General features: G+C 51.4%; 1 protein-coding gene across 1 annotated transcript in view; it reads right to left on the minus strand.

The window, feature by feature from the left end:
- Positions 1-8,031: 8,031 nt before the first annotated feature.
- Positions 8,032-25,795, minus strand: part of LOC136392301 (acid-sensing ion channel 2-like) — a 187,783-nt gene continuing 170,019 nt past the window's right edge. Inside the window, exons 2-4 of the mRNA XM_066364390.1 lie at positions 10,720-10,783; positions 10,361-10,419; positions 8,032-8,108 (exon numbers count right to left, since the gene is read on the minus strand). Of these exons, the coding sequence (XP_066220487.1) occupies positions 8,032-8,108; positions 10,361-10,419; positions 10,720-10,783 (200 nt within the window). The remainder of the gene's footprint in view (positions 8,109-10,360; positions 10,420-10,719; positions 10,784-25,795) is intronic.

Genomic DNA, 25,795 nt, shown 5'->3' on the forward strand with positions numbered 1-25,795 from the left:
TTCTGGCTACCCTCCGCATCCTGGCTACCCTCCGCATCCGGCTACCTCCGCATCTGGCTACCCTCTGCATTCTGGCTACCCCCTGCATCAGGCCACCCTCCGCATCTGGCTACCCTCTGCATTCTGGCTACCCCCCGCATCTGGCTAACCCCCCGCATCAGGCTACCCCCCCGCATCTGCCTACCCCCCGCATCTGGCTACCCCCCCCGCATCTGCCTACCCCCCGCATCTGGCTACCCCCCCCCGCATCTGCCTACCCCCCACATCTGGCTACCCCCCCCGCATCAGGCTACCCCCCGCATCAGGCTACCCCCCCGCATCTGGCTACCCCCCCGCATCAGGCTACCCCCCGCACCCGGCTACCCCCTGCACCCGGCTACCCCCCGCATCAGGCTACCCCCCGCATCAGGCTACCCCCCCCCCGCATCTGGCTACCCTCCGCATCTGGCTACCCTCCGCATCCGGCTACCCCCCGCATCCGGCTGCCCCCCGCATCTGGCTACCCTCCGCATTCTGGCTGCCCTCCGGCCGGATGCACAGGGGCTGGCACAGCCTAAGGAGCCTGCTGTCACAGAGCTGAGACCCTCTCCATCGCAGCAAGCTTTCCCGGGTAGTTGACGCTAGCTTATCAGAGTCTCGTTCTGTGTGTTGTCAACCCGGACGACAGTCCTGAGGTCCCTTCCAGCCACCAGCCAGCCCGCAGGTACAGTTTGGGAAAGGAAGTGCTTCCATAAATTGCTCTTCTTTAACCAGGAGGGACCTCAGCAGGAGCCAGTCTTCATCAGCCTCAGAAGCGAGGGCCGGGAGTGGCCCCGCTCTACTCAGGACTGCACAGGGAACCGCCGCCGCTCAGCATTCTCAACAGCTCCCCTAAGAAAGCAATGTTGGCACTGATTCCAGTAGCCCTTTTAAAAGGCACTTTATTAAAGTCTCAGAACCGATTAGACACGAGTCATGCTGGGTCTGTCGGGCTCAATTTATGTCCTCTCTACTTCCCCGAAAGGAGCTGAGCCAGCCAAGCAGGCTGTCCTGCAACAGGCACGGATCAGCTCTAAGAGCGCCTTCCCTCGGTGCCCCAGACGGCTCTTCCCCTCCCTCCCTCCACCCGGGGCCCCATGCAGAGCCGTCCCGTGTCCGCCTGGGGTGTGGGAGCCACAGCTGAGCTTCACTGTTCGATACAGTAGCCACTGGCCACATGTGGCCATTAAACATTTGAAACATGGCCGGCCTGAACCAAGATGTGCTGTAAGTGTAAGAGACATACCAGGTATTTAACAGTTAGTATAAAAAAAAAAGGTAAAATATCCCATTCGCATTCTCACATTCATTGCATATATAAATGATAATGTTTCTGGATATACGAGATTAAATAAAATATAGTATAAAAATTAATTTTAGCTGTTTTTTTTAAAGTATGACTACTAGGAGATTTCAAAGTGCACTTGTGACTTGCATTCTATTCCTTTCATACCACGCTGTTCTAGAGACACTTTTGGCTGGAGAGGTGACCAGAGGCTTTGTGTGGACAGAGGGAGAGAGAAAGCCTGAGCAGGCTTGGATTTTGCTACTTCTCTGCTCAGAGCCCTTAAAGGCTTTTCATGACGCCTTCCGCAAGGCCCCTGGGCCCTAGCCCTGCCCTCCTGCCGCGGTCTCTCCTGTAGCACTCGGCCCCACAACCCCACCCCCTCGCGCCCCCGCACCCCCCCCCGCACCCCCACGCCCCCACAGCCCCGGCCACCCTGGCCTCACTCTCCCTCGCAGCCTTTGCAAGCCCTGTTCCCTCTGCTTAGAGCGCATTCCCCCTGAACTTTGCCCTCCCTCCTCCCTCTCTGTATTCAGTTCTCAACCAGGGTCATGTCCTCAGAGAGGCCACCCCCATGCACGCTCCCAATCTCAGTTAGAAACAGCATCATCCCTTCACTCTACTTTGATTTTCATCAAAGCTCACATTGCTGCTTGACATCAAATTGCATGTCTGTCTGCTCCAGACAGGGAGCCTCTCTCTCCTCGGTCCAGCACCGTGCTTGGCACACATCAGACCCCCAGTGAACGTTCGTTTAGTGAACACACAACAGTAATTCCCCTCAAGGTGAATGGGATCGGGCTGTTTTTCAGATCAGGTAACTCAGGCTTGGAGAGAGGTTAGTGCAGGACAGAGCATGGACTGGGTCCATTAACCTCCCTGAGCTGCAAAGGGACAGTGGCTTGGTCCCTTGGAAAGTTACCTCCTCTAGGGATCTCCCACACGGGTGACCTGCCCAGCCCAGGAGGCCAGGGCCACCTTACCAGAGGAAGAAAATAGGGCAGAGACAGCAAGACCACTCCGGTATGCTCTGGAGGTAGATGTTAAGGTTCAAAGGAGGGGGGGGATTGAAGTCCCACCTACTGCCCAGATACTTTCTGGCTTCACAGACTCTCAATATACAGGCCCCTCTGGATGCCAGAAACAGACCTGAGAGCCTTCTAGCTGCCCGCAGCCTCAGCTCCACCCGCTTGACAGCACTTGCTCTGCTGAGGCCCCTCCTGTGAGCAGGAGCTCATCCCTCTCCAGGCAGCTCGCTGACAGCTTTGTGTTTGTTTTAATCAACCGAAAGCACTTGATTCTCTCAGGTCAACAGCTACTTACTTCCGTGTAGTCGCTGTTTTTCAGACACTTGTTCTTGTTGTGGCTCTGCAGCCGTATTGAGCACATGCACGCACACGTGCACACGTGCACACGCACACACACTTGTTCCTATTCTTCAGGTCATGGCAGCTTGAGAAACCGAACTGCCCAGGAAGCACTCTTACCAGGGCTGCCCTTAAGCTGAGGGTCCGGTTAACAAACATTATTGTTCTAGGTGGCTCACTCTGGGAGGCTGGCTGTCTGAGGCCACAGCCTCCTCCCGGCTCACCCGGAGAACCCCAGGTTGTCACAGCCAGCCTGACTTCCCAGCTCAAATGTGCTTCTCCTCGTGAGTTTAGCAGCATCTCTTCAAGTGCCCTGTATGGGCCAGGCACTGTGCTACACGTTAGGGATGGAATAATGGAGAAGGCACAGCCCTGGTCTCACGGTGTCGTGGAAAGGCGACGAGTTCTCAGGGCATTGAAACCCTTCAGGATCCAGCTGTGACAGAGGAGGCAGGTGCCAAGGGCATGGGCCGTGGGCACAGCTGAGGACCTGACCCATCCGGAGGGATGTAAGGAGGCCGTCCTAGACAAGGAAATGCCAACCTGTCCATTTTCAGTTGCCTACTAGGAACTTTAGTCTGTAAGTCACACAGACTAGAACCTGTAGTCACACAGATGCTAGAACCCACGTATTAGTCTTCTTAATTAAGAATGTTCAAAATCATCTAACTTTTCCCCTCAGCCTACACCTCTCTTTCATTTGCTCAGGCAACCTCGGCCATTCAGTTCCTCTACCACCCCACACTTCACAGTGATGGGAGGATCCTAGCCAGTACCAGCCCACAAATGAAATCGATCCGTACTGCCTGCAGGCAAGACTTCCCAGCAGCGTGCGGTGTGAGGCAGCGCAGCCTGGTCCTGGCCAGCCATCCCAGCACAGTCCCTATGAACAGACAAGCCTCAAGCTCCACCCACAGGCCTGCCTGCCCTTCTCCAAACCCCCACACTCCACTGACTCCCCCCTGCACCCCTTTATATACACCACCCCTCCCCTTTCTTCTAAGTCCCACAACCTCTTAGTCATCCTCAACCCACTCAAATGTCACCCCCCTGTCTAAGGTCCATTGGTCAGCCATTGTGCTTACCAAGAAAAGAACATTATTTTATTATAGTGGTTCTATTATTTTTCAGATAGAATATAGGCTGGTGTTCCCAGAGTGCAAAGGTAGTGTGGCATAATTCATCTTCTATCCCCAACATGTGATGTAGAAGCTAGTAAGGGCATTAATAACTAAAGCTATTTTTTGTTAATAATGAATATAGCCAGCGATAGTAATGAATACATAAAGACTCTTGCCACAATGCTAATACAGCCACTTGCTTTACCAAGCCTGTCCTAAGCCCCCTGTAAACAAGATCCCACCTATACAATCTTATTCCCAAATTGCAGATCAGAAAACTACAGCTTAGAGCATATAAATAACTTTCCCAAGGTCATGCATCTTTTAAGTGGTAGAGGTAGGATTTGAACCCATGTCTGTCTGACCTCTGAGCCTGTGCTCTTAACCACTGTGTACAGTGGGAGTTGGTATTGAATCAATTAATTCATGAGTGTCAGAGAACCGGCCCCTTAGCACTCCTTACCTGTCACACTTTTTGTGACTTTTTAAGATCAACTGTTAAGTGTTCAGCGGCATTCTGTGTCTGGGGATGTGGAACAGTAGACTGGCTAAGTGAGACTGCGCTCTGCCAATCACAGGCTGTGTGGTCCTGTGCACCTTACTCACCTCCCTGAACCTCAGGATCCCCGTCTGTAAAACAGGGAAATGATAGTCCCTATCCTAGAGGTCACTGTAGGGTTACAGGAGCTAATACATATAGAGCACTTAAAGCCCAAAACTAGCATATCACACGTGTTCAATACATGTCAACTCCTGTTATGATGGCCAACAGCCTAGCCTGCCTGCCTTCAATGAAACCGAAGGATGCTGCAGCCTGAGTGAACTCTCCTTCATAGATGACAACCCTGGATGAATGGAAGCTCTGAGCAAGGGGCCAGGCTGGGGTAGGGGGCAGCGGCAGGAGGAGAGGTGACCCTGCTGGGAGCAGAGTCTCTGCAGGGAACAGAACCAAGATCCTCCAGGTCCAGGCAAGGACAAAACTACTCCACAGTAAGCCCTGGTGGACCCTGGGACGCACCAGCTGAGCTGGGAGGGCAGGGCATGGGTAGTGGGACAATCCCTGATTCCCCAAGCTCAAGGGCGTGGAGGTGAGCAAAAGGCTTAAAGAACTCGTCTCAGGTGTCAGTGCCCCCAGTGACTGGCATCCTGGGCGTCAGGCTAAAGACAGCAGACAGAGGGAGTCTGAGACTGACCCTCACCCTGTGCTGGGAATGCTCTCTCTGGACAGGGGCCTCCACAGTGCTGGCCAGAAGTTCTGTGGGAGCGGCCCCTGCAAGCAGTCACCAGGCAGGGCCTGAGGTCGCCTGCCCGAGGCCAGCACTGGAAAGCAGAGGAAAGCTCGCAGAGGCCCAGGAGGAAAATCGGAGTGAGGTGGGCAGGCCAGAAGGGAAATGACCAGGCACTTGGAGCTGGGAGGACAGAGGAGCCCAGAGTCCATGGCGAACTAAATTCCCCGCAGAACAGCCTCAAGACAGGACAGGAACTGAAGCCACCGGGTTCCCCCTGAATGACTTTGAAAGTGTTCTGGCCTCTCTAGGCCTCATTTCCTCCCCTCTAGGATGAGGGCATGAACTCTGAGATCACTTCTCTATCAATCACCATCATCCTTATAGAGCTGTGAGAAGACACGCATTAGCCTATCCCTCTGAGCCTTGGTCTCCACAGCTGCACAACGGGGCTAGAAATGGCTGTCTGCTAAGGTTACTGTGTATTCAGGGCACTTGAAATGCCTAGCCTTGGAGCTGGCACACCGTAGGTGCTCACTTAATTCCCACCACCCGCTCCCCAAAGCCGGAGTAGGGAGAGCTAGGGGACTACCCGCCCCAGGGACTCTGGGACGTTGGTTCCTTGACCCCTTACACAGGTGGCAACCTGGTTGCTGGACCCTCCCCGCTGCTAGGGAACCCCTCTTCTCAACTGAAGCTGAAGCTTGCGGATTTCTGTTTGTTTGTTTGTTTTTGGTTTGATCAGAATACAACGCATCCTTATTACAGAGAATTTGGAGTGTGTTTTTTTAAAAAAAGAAAAGTAAATCTGCCATGATTCTGTAGTCCAAAGGCATTTCGGGCACTTCCTTGCCTTTCTCCTTCTATGCAGAGCAGTGGTCCCCAACCCCCAGGGCACGGACCACTACGGGTCCGTGGGCCATTTGGTACCGGTCCGCAGAGGAAGAATAAATAACTTACATTATTTCCGTTTTATTTATATTTAAGTCTGAATGATGTTTTATTTTTTAAAAATGACCAGATTCCCTCTGTTATATCCGTCTAAGACTCACTCTTGATGCTTGTCTTGGTCACGTGATACATTTATCCGTCCCACCCTAAAGGCCGGTCTGTGAAAATATTTTCTGACATTAAACCGGTCCGTGGCCCAAACAAGGTTGGGGACCACTGATGCAGAGTATTTTCGAGCTGGTGAGGTCATCTTCTATCTACAATACTGTTTCCTGCTTTCTTCTACTTACTGTTAATACAGAACCTCCCCACCGGCAGAAACACAGTTGTCATGACAACGCTGTGACACACCTACCCAGCCCCCCCCCCCCAATCAGGCGCTCCCGTTTCTGAACGTCCACTCTCCTAAATCAAAGATCCACTGATATTTAATTCATAAAGGGGATTTTTCTCTAACACAGCCTTTGGGACGGTCTTCACCCGTACAGATGACCGGAAGCAGGCTTCATGGTACAGCAAGGAGGCAGCGCTGACTCTCAGGGCTGGCCCGGCCGCCCCTCTCTGGGCTCCTCCACCTTACCGGCCGTTTGCAGGGGAGGAAAAGGCAGGGATCTGGAAGAAAAGAGTCCTTAGGAAACTCGGCCATGGGCTTGGCCCAGATCTCTGGGGAAGGATCAGTGAGAGCTTTTACATTTATTTTTATTTTATTATTTTTTTCCCCCTTTTCTGTCCTAGTTTGAATAGACACCCCCCCCCCCCCGGGGGCGGATGGGTTTCCTGAGCTATCTGAATTTTAAATATCTGCCTGGGGCTTCCCGTGCTGAATCCTATAAATATTTTCCTTCTTGTGCTACCGCCAAGGTGTGGGAGTTTGGAAGGCTGCCCTAAAAGGGGAGAAGACCGGCCTTTATTGGCGCTGCAGGGGCTGGAGGCCCAGAAGGGAAGAAGCTGGTTGTCCTGACATGTCTGGACCAGTGGGGTCAAGAGATGGAGTCTCTGCATTCTTCAGCTAGGGCCTCTCCCCTTGTCTGTCTTCTGGCTCCCCCCAACCCCGCCCAGATGCCCTCAAGGTCTTTTCACCACTCTGGGGGCCTAGAGACAATCCACTTAACTGGTGATGGCCTGCACCCTGCTCAGGTCCTACTAGCGCCCCCTACTGGAAAGGGTGTCTTGTTCTGTCACAGATGTCACTATCACAAGATGGTAGAACAAGAAGGTTGCTTAAGTATTGTTTTGTTTTTGTTTTTGTTTTTGTATTTTTCTGAAGTTGGAAATGGGGAGGCAGTTATACAGACTCCTGCATGCGCCCAGCCAGGACCCACCCGGCACGCTCACCAGGGGGCGATGCTCTGCCCATCTGGGGCATCGCTCTGTCGCAACCAGAGCCATTCTAGCGCCTGAGGCAGAGGCCACAGAGCCATCCTCAGCGCCCGGGCCAACTTTTGCTCCAATGGAGCCTTGGCTGTGGGAGGGGAAGAGAGAGACAGAGAGGAAGGAGAGGGGGAGGGGTGGAGAAGCAGATGGGCGCTTCTCCTTTGTGCCCTGGCCGGGAATCGAACCCAGGACTCCTTCATGCCAGGCCGACGCTCTACCACGGAGCCAACTGGCCAGGGCTAAGTATTGTATTGACATCTCCTGTTAGGTGAATACCTCACAATTAGTACAGAGTCATACCGGGATTACCTCATTAATTTTCCCAACAGTCCTGTGCAGAAGGAATCAGAGAGGTCAAGTAACGTTCCCAAGGATACACAGCCTTTGGTAATTGAATCAGTTCTAGAAGCAGTATCTGTTGGCTCTAGGCCCAGTGATTTTCCTTTTCTCGATCTCTTTCTCTTTTTTTTTTTTTTTTTTTTTAGATGAGATAACAGAAGTCCAGAAAGTGAAGAAGCTATGTAAGGTCACAGACATGACAGCTGAGAAAGTCTGTGGTGAATCTGACTTCTGTTCCCTGGCCCTCCTCCACAAGAAGCAAATAGAGCATGAATGAGTCAAGAGAACGCCCATTCTGGGTACGGGTCTTTCTGGGTCCTGGAGCTGAAACAGCTCTGATTGCTGGGTTCCTACACTTGGGTGAACTCCACAGAGCTGGTGAGACCCGGTGGGAACTCCAGGGCTGCAGCGAAGGGCGAAGGGACGGCTAGGGGGGCAGCAGGAGCCAGAGCATTGCGGTTTCAAGAGGTGTTCACGCTGCCACTGCCCACAGCAGAGCAGGGAGTGTGGTCAGCGATGCTGCCCTCTGGCTTTGGCTCAGGAGTCAGAAGGTCTCTGTCCTTTCCATAGCAGACAGCCCACCCTTCAGAGATGGGCTGTCCAAAAGAAGACTAAGATATCATTCAATCAAGGTGCTCCTGAGGACTTGATGTCAGAGATGAAGGGCAGAGAGGAAGGACAGTGCCTGCCCTGTGTGCTAACGTGCTCTGTCACTGAGTCCCTCCCTTCAGCCCTGGGAGAAGGCTGCTGTCCACAGTGAGTCTCTGCCCACGGTCATGTAGCCAGCCAACAGCACAGACGGGACAGCAGGCCGGCCTCTGGGGACCATGAGGTTTGCACTCCACACCATCCTCTCCTAGTCTGTAAGTTGGAGCTAGGATGTATCAATCAGTGAGGGCTCCAGGCTGGTTCACTCTGTGATCTCTGGGGGTGCCTTTGACACGTTCTGGCTTCGTTATAGAAGCCAGTGCACCAGGCTATACCATCACGTGGCTATAATAACAGCTTCCCGAGGGGTCACCCTGAAACATCTCTGTCATCTAGTGCCCCTTCTCATTGAGCAAGTTTCAGGATTAGAGGCCCCAAGTCAAGGCCCAAAGGCAGAGCGTGGATCAGTGGTGGCCAGGATCTCCAACAATGTTCCTATTAAGATAAGCTCTGTCCACCATCTTTCTGAATCACTGGTCACCTTGGACCCAGCCAGCCTCTTCCTTCCTATGCCAACCTTTTGCCGGCACAGTGCTGGACACAATGGGCACAGAGGTGAGCAATACACTCCTTTACCCTCCCCTTCCTTCCCCCTACCTCCCTACTTTTCCCTCCAACCCCACTTTCTTCCTAATAAATGTTAAACTGAATGCAATAATACACTGTGTTGAGCTCAGCACTGGGGACAAAAACGGTTGACAAGAATATCGTTCCTGCCTCCACAGAGCTTAAAGACCAGTGGAGGACAAAGTTATCCCTCAACTAGCAACCATGCAGAAATCATTGCAAACCAAGAAAGGACCATAAGGGCGAAGTCCAGGGTATCTTAAAGAAACACACCAAAGGGCCTGATCAAGGCCGGGGTGTCAAGGGAAGCGTGCCGTCCGACCTGAGGTATAAAGCATGCTGCGGCCAGGGGCCATGCCACAGAGAGGCCGGTGTGCAGGCCCAGAGGCCCCTTCCCAGGGGAACAGAAAGGAAGGCTGTGCCGCTGGAGCCCAGAGGAGACGAGAGGGTGTGTGAAGTGGGGCCGGGGAGAGAGGGGCAGGTAGGTCTCACAGGGCCTGAGGGCCAGCTCGAGTGTTTGGATTTCATTCTAAGAGCAACGAAGAGTCATTGGAGCTCTCAGCCGAGGAGAGGCACAGCGGATGGAGGGGCTGTATGCAAAGCTCTCTGGCACGGGTGGTGGAGAGTGGAGGGCATGGGTGGAACTAACTCTGGAGACGGACTGCAGGAATCCAGCTGTGGTGTCCCCCCTCCAGCCCCTCAATGGAACAGGAGAGCCTCTGTCCTTGCAGGGAGCCCGAAGGAGAGGCTCGGGGCTGAGCTGGAAGACGTTCGCAGCCACTGCAGAGAGGGGCCTTTTCAGATCATCCCCCCACCAGACTCTCTCGGAAGGAAGGCAACAGACCTGCCCCGTCCGAGAAAGGAGCCCTACTGAATACGCCCAGAGCAGAGGCACGGAGGGGACAGGCATTAAAGCAGGGGTCCCCAAACTACGGCCCGCGGGCCACATGCGGCCCCCTGAGGCCATTTATCCGGCCCCGCCGCACTTCCGGAAGGGGCACCTCTTTCATTGGTGGTCAGTGAGAGGAGCATAGTTCCCATTGAAATACTGGTCAGTTTGTTGATTTACATTTACTAGTTCTTTATTTTAAATATTGTATTTGTTCCCGTTTTGTTTTTTTACTTTAAAATAAGGTATGTGCAGTGTGCATAGGGATTTGTTCATAGTTTTTTTTTTATAGTCCGGCCCTCCAACGGTCTGAGGGACAGTGAACTGGCCCCCTGTGTAAAAAGTTTGGGGACCCCTGCATTAAAGGGAGGCTGCCCTCCCACAGCACAGGGGCTGAAAGGGAAGCCCGCCCTCTCCTCAGCAGCACCCTGGAGCCCGGGTAGCTCATCCTAACCGGGACCCCTAGAGAAGGTCAGTGAAGACCTGTGCTCTCAGCCTGGGACCTAGAGACGCACCGACACGCAGCGGGGCGGACAGGGCGGAGTTGGGGTTCCCTCGCCCGGCATCCTCTCCTCTGCGGGCAGAGAAGCTGGGCTGCAGCGGTGGCCCCAGAGGCCCACCAGCCTCAGAGCAGAATGTTTCTGTCCAGGTTGCTCAGAGCGGAGATAAAGGAACAATGAAGAAACGGAGAAGCAGGAGACAGTCCTGGAGGGACGAGCCTCTGGGCGGTTTGGGGGGTGGAACAGAGAGGTTCTACGAGGGCAGCAACCTGTCGGAGGTGCAGGCACCAGAGTGCCTGAGCCAGGACAGTGCTCCTGTCACCCTTCAGGCTCCGTGCTGAGCCAGAGAAAGGTGGCCTGACTGCTGTCCTTACGGCCACAGGACAACCCAGGCTGAGGGAACACGGGGACACGAACTCCTCGAGAGCACGGCCAGGGCTGCGACATAGGGACAAACAGAGGAGGTTTTCCCCTGGACGGGACCGGACCGGACCGGCAGGAGAGGGACTGAGGTAGGCTGAGACGGCAACTGGACTCGAGTCTCAAAGCGGGACGAGAGGTCACCCGTGGGGGAGAGGGAGAAAGCTGGGAAGATTCTCAAGGGGGGAGGGGCAGCCTGGGCAGAGGAGGGAGGGGCACAGGGCATGGGGGGGTGCCCCCAGTGCGGGCCCTCGGGGGGGCTGCGGTCCCGAGCACACGGCCCAGTGTGGTGAGTAAGGTCCTGTAGCAGCCCCGTTGCTGCTTCCGTCCTTCTCACTGCGAAGGAGGAATGCAACTCCTCCCGACCTCAGCAGAGACCTGCCTTCCTCCTACATTGTCTCAGGACCTTTGCAGGTCCCCTAACGACGAGGAAACAGAGAAGCACAGGGCCCTATTCAAGGTCACACAACCGCCGGTGGAGGAGCCAGGCAGGAACCCAGCTCTTCTGCCTCCCAGTTCCTGTTCTGCTTTACAGGGTCTGTCTTTTTTTCCTCAGATGATGACAAGAGTGTATGTGCAGGGAGGCAGGAACAGGAAGCCACAGATGAATGAGTGGCAAGTCATTTCTCAGTGACAATCACTATGGAAACAAGTGGCTGAGACAGATTGGGGCCCTGTAGTCAGGGGTCAAACATTTTTTATTTCCGACTTCACATTTTGCCAGAGGAAGATGATGTGTGTTGCTAAGATGTAACTCAAGTCGGACAGCTCAGGATGCAGAAACTATTCTTTGCTTCCACAGCGGAGGGGTGGACGCCCCTGCCACCCGGTGTTAGAAACCATGGCCCCATGTCAAGGGCTGACCTCCGAGCACCACAGAGGTCCTCACGCGGGCTGTTTGTAGACCCTACTGTCCCTGATAATGATGGGACATCTCCATTCCAGAAGCATTTCTCTCTTACAAAGTCTCAAGATGTGAACTTTACATGAGATCTTCAGAGACTCTATAACTCAACCATTTTATCCTCCAAACAAAATCCCATTTAATTCTCACACACCCATTTCATACAGGGGATAAATAAAGCTCACAAAGGGGAATGACAGAAGGGGTCCAGTGCCAGAACTTCTGAACTCCACACCACTTCTTTGTTCCTTGATCACTCAGAGTAGTAAAAATAGAAGACATCAGTCTGTCCCCTCGTGGCCCAAGGTAGGGAACAAAGGTTCAGTGAGGAAGGTTGGCCTGGCGATGTGGAAGCCGCGGAAGGAGGCCAGAACCACCGCTTCCCCCCATGCGTTCGTCCCCCAACTTCACCTGTGGACACGCCACACCCACATTTCAGAATAGACACATCATGACGGAGAAGATGGAAGAAGTCAACAGAAAAGTTTTCAAAGCACTTTATAGTTGGTAAAATGCTTCCATAGCCTCATAGCACCTCTTCTTCAAACATGCTTGTGCAGTAAGCGAATGTGGAAATACCACTGCCTCACTTTATAGACGAGGTTACAGACCCCAGGATTAACTGACTTGAATTCAAGTCTAAACTTCCTGAACCAAATTTTGTGATTTTAGAGAAATTTTTGTTTACTTATTGATTTTAGAGAGAGAGAGGGAAAGCAAGAGAGAGGGAAGGAAAGAGAGAGAGAGAGAGAGAGAGAAACATTGATTTGTTGTTCCTCTTATTTATGCCTTCCTTGGTTGATTCTTATATGTGCCCTGACCGGGGATCAAACTCACACACAACCTTGGCATAATAGGAACAACACTCTAACCAACTGAGCTATTTGGCCAGGGCTGATTTTTCTATTTATATTGCCTTTCTTTTATCTGTTTATGAATGATGATATTGGTGGAGGAAGCAACATTCACTGAATAATAATATTAGGAAAATAAATGGGAAAAAATAATGACAGCCATTACCTCCCACTGAGCATCCACAGCCCACACTAGACTCTGAGCTAAAACATGCCGCTCCAACTGTCACTGCCTCCACACCTCACCTGGTGAGGGAGGTGGGTGTTATTGCCCCACTATACTGGTGAGGAAACTGAGGTTCAGGAAAGGAAGTCCTTGCCATTGTTTCCCTCCGGCTCACTGTAAGGGTGCCTTGTTTCCTCATCATTCAGTTATTTTTTTCACTGTGAGGTGTTCCCTTTCATAGAATTTTGTTAGTGGGAATGCTTTGCTCCCTAGAACGAAGGTGGGTACTAGGCAGGATTTGTGTTCACTTCCGACGACCCCGAGTTCCTCTGAATGAGATTTTTGTCTTAAGGGTTTTATAGATCACCCAGGTGGTATAAATTCAGTCTGAAAACCTATATAAGAATGTGCTGAGGGTTCTAAATTTTCAGGGGCAATTTATCGACCCCTTCCATTCAGTGCCTCTGTTTAAGATTGTTTATTTTCCTGGCATTTCCCCATGGTGGGAGGGAATCATGTCTGATTTATCCTTACCTTGAGGGTATGGCCCTTTGGGGTCTGAGCTTGATGGGGAGAGGAATGGCTATTAAGACTGCCCAGCCCTGGGCTCAGCGCAGAGACAGCGACAAAGAAGGAAATGGCATCAGCTTAGCAAGATCTTCCATATTTCTCGCTCATTAGACTCAAGAAGAAGCCTGATGGCTAGGAATGCAGTGGGACATCCACTTTACAGATGACACTGGTGCTCAGAGGGAGGCAGGCAGATCCAAGCAGGAGGAAGTGGGGTGGAAGGGGGTCAAGGAAGCGAGGCCATGGCAAAGGGGCCATGGGGGGAAGAGGGGGGACTGGACCTGGGAGGAGAACCTGCAGGGCAGAGGAAGACACAGCGACAGCTAGGACTCTGACCAGGTGCTGGCCATGGGCACGCCCCCTCTGAGCTGCATTTTGTTTTTGTGCCAAACGTGAACATTTCTACCCTGCCCGCTCCACGGGGTTGCCCTGCGAAGAGACATGCCCCGAGGGTAGGATGAACTAATTGTGTGGAAAGTCCTTTGCACACTAGAAAGTCACTCAGACCCAAGGCTACACACAGTCATGGTTGCCTCTGTCTCTCCTGGCCACCATCCATCCCTCCGGGGAAGAGCGATGAGCCAGACCTCGTCACCCCCACGCATAAAACAGACCGGCCAGGCGGCCATCCCTTCTGTTTCCGTTGCTCCTGCTCCTCCCTGCATCTCTCCTGAACCTGACATCTGGGTTCTCCAACAGGCCAAGACCATACTGTCAAAAGTGTCCGAGGATTTATCTGAACTTCTGTAGCAGCTCTCCAGGGCCAGGCAGATCCCTAGTCTTTGAAGCGTGATTGAGTGTGGTTGCCGCTCTCTGCAACAGGACGGCTCTGCAGAGCGCAGGCGCCAGACCCTGAAGGCGGAAGCTCGGTGTCAAAGCTCGAGTGTGCTGCTTATCCCCTGGGGGTGGGGCTTGGGTAGGGGTCTTGATCTCAAGTCACTTAATTTCCCAGAGCCTCTGTTTTCCTATCTGAGGAAGGAACCTCATGGTGTCTATTTCACAGAATTGGTGGAAGTATGAAATGGGTCACGTTAACAACCTCAAAGGTCAGCACAGGGGAAGAATTTACCATGTTCTTGGATTCCTCTGGACTGGTGGGCTCACTGACACGGGCTGTGCTGGGGCCGCAAACCAGGAGGACTGTAATCAGAACAGTCAGGGACCCCACGGAGCCCTAACTGTCTCTGCAGAAGACAAGTTCCATGACAGGAAAACAGTATTAGGGGATAAGGACTAAGGGCAAGAAAAAAAAATGTAAAGGGAGCATGGGCAGCTAAGCGAAGACCCACACCAGCCGGGTCAGACGTGGCCGACAGAGGCGCAGAGCACAGCTGGAAACAGAGCAGAGGCTGCGCCAGCCGCGAGCTCCCGTGTTAGGCCGCAGGTGGCCCGGGCGACACGGAAAGCCACCGTGGCCTCAGTGAATCCTGAGCCGCTTCTCCGGGTCTATGTAGGTCATCCTACAAGTGTAGCAACAAGAAGCTCTCTGACCTGGCTCGGCTCCCTTTGGAGAACCAATCCGTCTTCTTTAAGGTGATTTGTTTGTTTTCAGAGCCAGCCTCTGGCCCGAGCAGCAGGCGGAGGCAGGGAGGACTAACGCAGGCGCCGAGATGTGGAATGCAGGCCCCACGACTGCCTGCGAGTCTCATCGTGGACGAGACCATGAGATTAGAGCATTAAAAAGGCATCATTAGCTTCTGACGGTGAAGTCCCACTCGCGGTGCTTGGAGCCATCCTCGGCAGTGAAGATGGAAGTCAGAGAGCATCAGACCTTAGCACGTGACGTGCCCCTGCTCTGGTGGGAATCGTCAGCTGTCAGGTGCTGCGTGCTTCTGAGTGGTGACTGGGAGGAAGGGGCCACATCCTGGTACTGTTCCCGTTGGTCTCCACTTATCACAGCCAGGGTGACTGCTCCAGCTCACGCCTGTGCCCATGACCTGCAGGGTGACACGGACCCTCTCAGAGATCCTCAGAGAATCCTTCCCTTGCTGCCTCACCGAGGGTATGAGAGGATGAGACAGGGGAGCCCAAGGTTGGAGGGAAGGCAGGAACTGTTGGAAGTCCAAGTACACTGGCAGCAGGCAGCTCCGGGTGGGGCCGTCGGGAAGGTTGAGTCAGAGGACCAGGTGCACTGCAGCAGCTGGTACAGGTGAGGGTGGCTGAAAGAGGGTCAGGAAACCAGACATGGAGGGAACACAGAGGATGGAGGGCAGAAGCGTTGAAGTTTGAGCCGGGGGAAGGAAATGGGGTATATGTGCCTTCTCCAGCCCCACCACTTATGCCCAGAGACCTGTCGTCCCCTTCCCCCTACAGCCCAAAGACGGTGCCATAAAGTCCTGGCCTCGACTGAGTGGAGGAGGAGAACTGAGAGCTTCAGAAATCAGACGGGACAGGAAACACGAGAGGACAGTAAAAATCTGACGTGTAGATCGTAAAGCGGTTCACAGTTCTACCTGCCCTCGAGCGGTGTAAACGTCAGATAGTTTGAATCAAGTTGGAAAGTATAATCAGAGGAAACTAGGAGCACCATCTCAGGGAGCGACCTTTCATTGCCACTGCCTCTCTGGGCTCTGCTCTGTGGGTCTTTCATTCCGATTACTGCTCTGAGTGGGCCGTTACTCAGGCCTTAAAAGTTTCGACATCAACAGTGAATTAAATTACAGTGCACTTCGTGTTCCAATAAGGCTTATGTACAAATAAATGCTAAAGAACTCTGAAGAGGAACAGATGAGGGTATGAGGGGAGGCTTCATGAAGCATTATATTTGAACTGATTTCTTTTTCTAATTTTAAAGATTTTATTTATTGATTTGAGAGGGAGAAGAGAGAGAGATAGAAGGGGAAGGGAGGAGCGGGAAGCATCAACTCATAGAAGTAGTTGCTTCTCGTATGTGCCTTGACCAGGCAAGCCCGGGGTTTTAAACCAGTGACCTCAGTGTTCCAGGTCAACAGTTTATCCACTGCGCCACCACAGGTCAGGCTTGAACTAACAGAGAAGAGTCCTTCAGGCCTAGGGACACTCCTAAGCAAAAGTCACACAAAAGGAGGAAGAGGTACATGCTAGATCTGAGGGGCAGTGAGGAGTCTAATTGCTCAGGATCCATTGAAGATGGAGGTGCATGAGTTTCCCATTCGTCCTTCAAAGAGATAGATTTAAAAAAAATATATTTGGAGGTCCTTAAACACAAAGATCAGCTGCTTTGTCAGATTATGTTTTCTAGTCAGAGGGGACCATCAAGGGGCTGATATTTGTCTGGATGTGATGTTTTAAGTCCTGTGCTATATATTTTTACCATTCTTAAACAACTTTCAGTTTCCCATTGCTTTAAATATGACTTAAGTTAATAACTAACATTGATTGGACCCTGTCATGTGCTAGGGCTTTATGTGATCTGTGTCCTCCCTGTCCCCTCTGGACTCAAAGTGGTAACTGCTATTAATTATTATTCCGATGTTTCAGACTAGGACGCGAAGGCAGAAAGAGCTGAGACCTCCTCCTGCCTCGGTCTCGCAGCCTGTACGCCAGAATCCGAGTCTGACCGTCTGACTCCTCGGTCTCGCAGCCTGTACGCCAGAATCCGGGCCTGACCGTCTGACTCCTCGGTCTCGCAGCCTGTACGCCAGAATCCGGGCCTGACCGTCTGACTCCTCGGTCTCACAGCCTGTACGCCAGAATCCGAGCCTGACCGTCTGACTCCTCGGTCTCGCAGCCTGTACGCCAGAATCCGAGTCTGACCGTCTGACTCCTGGGTCTCGCAGCCTGTACGCCAGAATCCGAGCCTGACCGTCTGACTCCTGGGTCTCGCAGCCTGTACGCCAGAATCCGAGCCTGACCGTCTGACTCCTCGGTCTCCCAGCCTGTACGCCAGAATCCGAGCCTGACCGTCTGACTCCCAAACCCCTCCGCCCCAGCACGCTGGGCGGGCACAGAGGGCGGGGCTCCGTGGCCTCCGCGGACACTCGGCGTGGCGGGGAGAGCGGAGGTGGCTCAGGAGCAGTAAGCTGCCCTTGACCTCTGCTGTCTCCAGGCTGCTCTACTTCAGGGTGCAAAGCTCACCTGGAGAGAAACAGAGTCAACACTCCAAGCGTCCCCTCTCAGAACCACCGAACTGCAGAGAGTCGGGCCGGAGCACAGGGAGCAAGGCCTCGCAGGAGGCCTCACTCTGTGGATAAGCCTTTGAAGACAGCGTGTGACCCAGCCCTCTGCCCCACCGACCAGAAACCACACAACGTGACTCAAGAGACTTGAAAGAGACCTTAAAGGTCACCTAACCCTCCAGATGGAAGGCTCGCGCCCTGTGACGCCCACCCCTGCCAGGATCACAGGCTAATACCTCAAATGCCAGCTGGCCCCCGACGGCCCGGTGTCTTGGCCTCAAACGCGCCGTCTGTGCCGCACAGACGCGGCGTGGGGGCCAGCCCTGGCGTCAGAGAGCCTGGCGTCCAGGGCCTGTGCTGGCTCCCCTGCTGACGAGTTTTGCACTTGGAGCAAGCACCTGTTCCTCTCGGAGCCCCAGTCTGACCATCTGAAAAGAGAGACCGTTGATGCTTCACACGGTGATTGGGAGGGTTAGGCAAAACAATGCGAAGGAGAGAGTACAACACATACACACACGCTCACACTAACATATACTTCAATATATAGACTCCAACTACCATTACTTTCATAAGCTAAAGGATCGTTATGAAAGGAAAGGATCATTATGAAGAAGTGACGACTTATATCGTATATAGCAGAGGTCAGCAAACTACATCCGCCAATGGCCCGACAGTATATATTTTAGGTTTGGGGTCCAGAAGGTCTCGGTCACAATACCTCAGTCCGCCTCACTGGAACATGACAGCCGCTACAGACAACGCGGGAACAAGCGGGCTGTGCCTGTGTTCCAACAGGTCTTTATTCAAGGACACTGAAATTTGAATTTCATGTCATTTTCATGTGGCACACAAGATAAGTCTTCTTCTTGTGATTTTTAAAATTATTTAAAAATGTAAAAACGACTCTTAGCTAGTGGGCCATGCAAAAACAGGTAACGGGCCAGAGTTGGCCCCCGGGCCATCGTCTGACCACCTATGACTGGTGGGCGAGTCTTCTTCTGGGAATCCCCCATGGGGATACAGTGGCCGTGCTATAATAATACCAACCTTCTCCTGTCACCTCTTCTGGGAAAATCTCCTTAGAGCCCTTCCCAGCCCCAAGGAGCTGGTCACTCCTCTGTGAACCCTGGACAGCAGAGATGTCACAATGCACTGTGGCCATTTGCTTGGCCAAAGCCCCAGAGCTCATTCAGGGTCTGGCCCCAGCTTGTCCAGCTCAGATCTGCAGAGCCTGGCGGGCACTCTGCTGGATACAGGGGCCGCTCCAATCAACACTTTTGCAATGAATGTCTCTTTTATAAATTTCTAAACTCTGTTTTCTAAAACATTAAAGATACTATACATCCTTCACACGCTGCCTCAGGTACCTTTGATTTCAATTTCTTTTGCAAGGAACCAAAGGATTAATGAGGTTATTTAAAAATACGCATCAGGTCATTTTTCACAAAAACGCCCATTATCTCTTCCCTTGGATCCTTTAGGCCTGTTCTCCAGCCTCACTTGACATATATGCAATGCTCTTGGCAGATACAAACCTCAGTTTCCTCACCTACAGATGAGGGGTTGTATTTGTACCAACACTGTTGATTTATCGTATGAACTGGAAGAGAAGTCAAACAAAGCACTTAACACAGCTGCCTGGCACCTACTGAAGGCTCACCGAGGACTGGGTCTTATTTTCTTATCCTCCAAGATCAAAACTGCTGTCCACATTTCCCAGTAAGAAATGGAGGCTCAGAGAGGCTAGACATATGCCTCCAAATCAAAGAGCATCAGCATCTGAACCCTGGTGTGGTCAACCACAGGCCCTGTTCCATGGTCAGCTGGCTGAGTCTAGGCTCAAACCAGGCATGACTCCGTCTCCTGCAAGTAGCCTGGATCTGAGAGAAGAACAACCCCGAAGCCGCCGGCAGTGAGGGCTCTAGGAGGCTGAAACCCAGACAGAAGCAGCAGCTCCCCCAGACAGCACTTTGGGAACACCTCTCAAGGCTTTCTTCTCTGATCAGGTGCTCTTGGGGCCTGCCTTCTAGGGAACCGCATTATCCCTCTCGGCCTGAGTACCTCTGGACTTGATTCCAGGCAGGGCCTCCCCACTGCCAGTGCCAAGCTCGGAGCTGCTAGGAAACCCAGCCCATTCCCCCCATCTGAAACCGATGGACAGGAGGACCGACCCTCCTCCCCTCCCCGCACACACAAAGCCTTGAAACCAAAATGAAATCAGACTCTATAATGAATGCAGGCCACGTTCTCCCCACCAGGATCGAGACGAAGTCATTCTGCTGCCTGTCACGTGAAAAGTAATAAAGTAATAGTGAAGTAAGTTAGAAAAAAACCAAACAGCAAATCCCCTTTCAAGAATCCTGAAGGGAAGATGGGGTGGGGAGTTGGGGCAGTGATGAGCGGGGACTCGGGGAGCCAGCAGGATCCTCAGACGACATCACCTCGACCTTCATTTCTTGCCCCCAGCGCTTTTGCCGCGGAAGGCTGCAGCCCAGGGAGGAAAGGGGATGGACTAAGGCTCCAGGAGAGGTTAGGAGCGAAGTCCTGATGAGACTCAGAGCCCCCTTCTCTTGGGCCAGCTTTCTGGGGGTGTATTGCAAGGGCTGGGGTGCAGGGTGGCCCCGAAGGAGGCTCGGTTCTTCAGCACCATCCCTGCTGCCTTCTGCACTTTCTTGGGAGGAATAAGAAAGCCCCGACCTGCTGGCACCAGCTTGCTGGCCGTTTGGCAATTACATCTCCTATTATAAAACTGTCAGTTAACAAATTGATCTTCTGAGGTATGATTGAGTCTCCCATTTGTCCAGGCCCGGTCGATTCATGGGGAAGGCAACAAGTTTAGAGTCAGAAAAACCTGATTGTGAATCCTGGCTCTATCCCTTATTAGTCAAGTGTCATAGGTTCCTTTTCTCTCTCAGGGCACCCGTTTTCTCGGCTGTAAAACGGGAACAGCAATATCACCTATCTGGTAAGATTATTAATAATAAGAATAATGTCAGTTAAGAATAACCTTTCTTGATCCCATGCTATTATGAATAAAGTGATTTATGTACAATCTCATTTCATCCTCGCAGAAGTTCTGGAAGGTCGGTCCTATCATTATTTCTATTATACAGAGAAGAAAACGAAGGCTCTGTGAGGACCAGTATCTCACTTAAGATCATACAGCAAGTTAGAGGTGGAGCTAAGACTCCAACCTCTGACTACAAAGTCTTCGCTGAACTGGAAGTTAAATAGTACTATGGCCCCGACTTCTTTGTACTTTAAGACAAGTCTCTTTCTCCAGCCCAAGGGAGAAAGCAGGTCCGTAAGATGACAGACCCAGTGAGCGTCTATCCCACACCTTTCTTACCCAATGAACTGACATTTTATGCAGTATCACCCTCAGTATATTTCTGGAGAACTGGTTGCATCGTTGAGATCAATCTGTGAAATTTCATCAAGTGGTACAAACAAGAGAAGTATGCTTTTTGCAAGTGTATCATATTTCAATTTTAAAAGTTTGAAAAAGAGAGACACAAGGATCATGATGTCTTCAAATCGCTTTCAACTGGAAGATAGAGCCAGAGAGAAAGGAAGTAACGTGGCACATGGTTAATAATTTATAAATCTAGGTGAAGGGAATACAGGAGTCCATTGTACCATTTGTTCAATTTTTCTGTAGCCTTGAAATTGATCAAATAAAAAAGGTGGAGAAGAGATGTGGGAGGAGCTATGTGGCCCCCTGCCCCCCTGTGTGAGGATGTGATGCCTGGGAAAACATTAGTTCGACTCCTGCTGTGTGAATTCAGGTGAAGAACCTCATCGAGCCTCAATTTCCGCATTTGCACAGTGGGAATAATAACAGGCTCCACCTCCTAAGATTGTGCCTATTCATAGTATGCACTAAAGAAAACAGAGGCACCCGATACGATTTCTTTTGCGACAACATGGATAGACCTGGAAACTATTATGTTGAGTGAAATAAGCCAGGCAGAGAAAGAAAAGTATCATATGACCTCACTCATTTGAGGCATCCAATGAACAATATGAACCGAGGAACGGAATAGAGCCAGAGGCGGGATCAAAGGGGCCCAGGGGAAAAGCGGACGGAGGGAAAGGGGAAGATAGGAAGGGATGAGAAAAGGGAAAGAGACTGGTGAAATTATACACACATAACACAACGTTAGAGAGAGCAGAAAAGCAAGTCCTGGAGGGAAAGGGGGAGGGCGATGCGGGGAGGGGGGCAAGGGGGATGTTGTGGGGAACACGGGGGAGAGGGGGGTGCATTCGGGGGGACACTAGAATCTATGTAAACACAATAAATTAAAATAAAAACAAACAAACAAAAAACAGAGGCACAACATGACAGAAAGTACCTGGGTCCTTGATGAGATCATGGAGCCGCAGAATTAACCAGTCTAGGAATAGCCCCACCTGCATACGCTTGGTCACCTGAGATAATATACTTAGTCCCTTACAAGCCATTATAATTTTTTTTTATTACTGATAAAATTATACTCCCCCTTTCCTAAGAAAACAATCCGAATCTCAGACCAAAATGCATTGATAATGGGAAAAATATAAAAACATTCTAATCATGTAGGAAGAAGGATAGAATTAAATTATGGTAAATCTGCAGGGTAGAATATCATGTAGCTATCAAAAGTGATGTCAGAAACATGTTTTCATGGCAGAGGAAAATGTGCCTAATCTAATACTGATATCCGAAATAAGCAAAAATACAAGTATTAAAGGTTGGAAGAAAACAGTCAAATATTGACAGTAGGCTAGCTTTAGGTGTTTAATTAAATGCTTCAATATTTTCGATATTTTAAATGACTATTATATATTATTTATATAATAATAATTTAAACAGTAGATTTAAAAACTCTATCTATGACGCCTTAAAATACTGGAAACAATCTTCTATACTTGTATGAGATCACCTATATGAAATGCATCCAAAATTGGAAGAAAAGATAACATGTTAAGAGTCATTACCACTGAGTTGTGAGATTATGCGTGAATTTTTTTACAAACATGCTATACTTTTTTCTACAATGACCTAATGTTGCTTTATAATTTAAAAAGTTCTTAAAAATATCAATTTTTAAAACTACCAATTTATGACTTTTAGTTCCATTATTACTGCCTCCAGACCCGATGTCCGGTATTTCAGTTCAATCAATAGGTTGTCACTGAGTGCTTAACATGTACCTAAAGCAGTGTAGTAATAATAATTATGACAACCTTTATTGGACGCTGTGATCTGTAATCCTTTCAACAGTCCCATAAGGGACTGAGGGAGTTCAACCCAATTTGTCTAAGACTTCAGCTTGCCCGCGACAGATGCAGGGTTCAGATCCCTGTGTATTGGGTTTACTAGGCTGTTCATGCTTCTCCAGCTGTAGTAAAAGAAACATCAACCCTGCGCTATATACGTGCATACACCTTGTTAAAAAAAAAAAATTAAAAATCCTGTGAAAGCTCAGAGAAGAAAGAAACTATCAGGCTGGTGAGATTGAGCAGAGTCTCAAAAAAGGAGGTTGTGATGCACTGAGCCTTCAAATGGGAACGGAGAGGGCGAGACCAGCCTTCGGAACAGAGCGAGCCTTGTGGGTGGTCATCCATTCCTGGGGGCTGCAGGGCGGCTCCAGGTGGATGGGATTAATGAATAGGTTAGAAGGAAGAAGCAAAGGTGCAAGCCATGGATGCTGGCAGATCCTGAATGCCAAGCTTTGGGGTTTAAATTTTAGTTGCTGGGCAACGGGGAACCATGGAACATTCTCTAGTCCCCATGAAAGTGGCATAGGTTCAGGAGTAGTACGCTTTGCTAAGGAGGACTTAGGCAGGATCATGAGGGTGAATTAGAAGGGAACCGAAAAAGCAGGGTGGGTATATTTGGCAGGCACCGAGCTGAGCCTGACCACATACGGTTCCTCTTGGAGGGGAAACTAACATGCAGAGAGGTTTAAAAGTATATTGTCCAAAGTCACACGAGCTAGAAAGAGCTGTGGCAGGTTTCAACTCCAGACCATCTGTCCCCACTGCCGACTTGCCTCCGTGGAGGTGAGACACGGTGGTAGGCCATGAAAGGTGGTCCAGGGTGGTCCCCTGGCCCTGAGATGGGGACAGGAGAAGGCTTGTGCCCACAGTGCATGCCTGAAGTCCACAGGCACGTGGGACCCACGCTCCTCCGGTCTTGCCACCCAGAATGTGCAGGTCCAGTCAAGCTGCCCGCTGGGGCCCCGCCCATTCGTGGCCACTGCTCCAGGGCAGCCTCTGAGCCAAAAGCTGGGAGCCAGCTTACAATCTCACCCCCTGGCATCCCGGGAGGCTTCCCTTGAAGCAGTGAGCAGAGCTCTAAGGAGAGGAAATAGCCCTGTTAGAGCAAAACATCATTCAGATGAGAAGAGGCAACATCTTTAACACCCACATGGTGCCAGTGGAGCTGTAAATGTGCCTCCAAATTAGTCGCGGGGAAGAGCGTCACCAGCTCCGGCTGCTCTTCCCCGAGGACAAGGACAGCCAGATCCACTCCGAGGCCCCACCCCCCAGCTCCGCCACAAGCTGCACGTGCTGTGTCTGAATCTATTTGAGATTGTCTTATGCAACAGAACCTCATCTCAGGGAAGACAGTTTGCCTTCTTTCGCAAATCGTTGTCATTGTCAGGGAAGTTTCCCTGACATGAAGCCTGGTTGTGCCTTTTTTGCTTAAAAGAAGAAACCTGAAGGTTCCAAGGGGAAATGCGCTTTAAGAAGATATTCAAAGCCCTAAATAGACTGAAACTCGCTTCTGCCACCGCCACTCTACCTGTTTATTGAGCACCACCTCGCTACTTTGTATCTGAAAGTCAGCTAGCTGGGCGCAGTCCTTCCACACACCTCACCAAGCTGATTTCCTACCTCCCACCACAGGTAGGGAGGCCAGGGGTTCTTTTCCCATTTTACAGATGAGGTAATGGAGGCTTAGAGATACCAGTGTCTTGACCAATAAATGACGTTGACATTAACTGGTAGATCTGGGTCCACTGACTCCAAATCCAGTGTCTTTCCAATACCGCCCCCTCCAGCCAGCCCTGCGCCGGGCACTGTGCGGAGGACGGTCCACCGGTCCACGAGTCCCCCACGTGCGCTATTAAGTTACTGTCTCCTAGTTTCAAAGACACCCTTTCTCCGTGCTACTTTGTCCTGCTGGGGCTAAACACGCTCTCTGCTTTGCCAGCCGGGTCCAGGCCAGATTCTGCCAATAGGAGTTGCCAGAGGAGGGTCGCAGGGAGGTGAAGGGGTTTCTTCTCCCTGCTTTCTGGTGGCATCCCGCCTACTTCTGTTCCTGTAAGCATCACCCCAGCAGCCTCCCTTCATCCCGACAGGGCGGTTCCTTTTCCAAGCAGCCGCTGAACCCAGTGTGAGTTTTCTTCAGTCCTTGTAGAAGCCCCATCCCAGGACACCAGCGTCAGCCTCCACGCACCCCCTTCTCAGAGGTCTGGGTTCCAGCTACAGGGTCCCTCCCCTATGCTCCTACGTTTGAATGATTGCAATCCTTACCCTTTCTTCCCTCAGCCCAGGGGCTGGTGGTTGCTTCCTATAGCGGCTGCCTATACATTCTTCCGTCATGTTCTAATTTACTCTTTCAGTTACCTGGTTAACAAATTTATATCTAATTGAAATGTCTTTAGTTCTCTCTGTTCAAATCTCAGGTCTCCTGTGGTTCCGATCTCCTGAGACTGTAGTTGAGGGAGTGTCATCAGGTTGTCATGAGTAATGGGCTCATGAAACAAGGCAGAAACAAAGCATAGGTGGGGTGCCCGGCACATAGTAGGGCCTCAAGAAACAGCTATTGAATGAGAAGAGAGAGAGAGAGAGAGAGAGAAAGAATAGTTGAATACAGGAGGCCTTAGCGTTGAGGAAAGGCCTGGGCAGGACCCACGCAGGAAAGGCAAGAGAAGAGGTAGTTCCAGAAAAGCTGGCAGAAAAGTTTCAGCCATTTACAGGAGGAGGAGGAGTCCATGTGAGAAGTATGTAGCATGTCAGCAATGGTCCCAGGAAGGCTGTCACAGGGCCAGGCTGGAGATGTGACACAACCCTGAGCCCTTTCACTGGTCAGAAGCATCCAATATTTCCAAGTGTTGACCTCACTGCACACACACATCGACCTCCTCCGGCCGGCAGAGCCGCTCACCTTGGTCCCGATGGCTACCCCCCACCTATCATGGTGGTTCCTGAGAGTGGGCTGCCTTGGGATGGTCGCCTGCCTCTGCAAGAGCGAGGCTTCCAGAGAGAAGCAGGAGTCACCTGCGTCTGTGGCCACCATGCCATGGGCTCGGCAGCTGCCGCCCTGACTGCTTACCTGGGTCTAACACCGAGAATCATGGGATCTGTTGTCCCCTGTCTCTGCTCATCCCAGAGAGAAAGAAGGAGCATCTGGAAGAATGAGGGAAACACCTTGAAGCTAGTTTG

Source organism: Saccopteryx leptura, chromosome 2 (genome assembly GCF_036850995.1).
Source record: "Saccopteryx leptura isolate mSacLep1 chromosome 2, mSacLep1_pri_phased_curated, whole genome shotgun sequence".
Classification (NCBI taxonomy): Eukaryota; Metazoa; Chordata; class Mammalia; order Chiroptera; family Emballonuridae; genus Saccopteryx; species Saccopteryx leptura.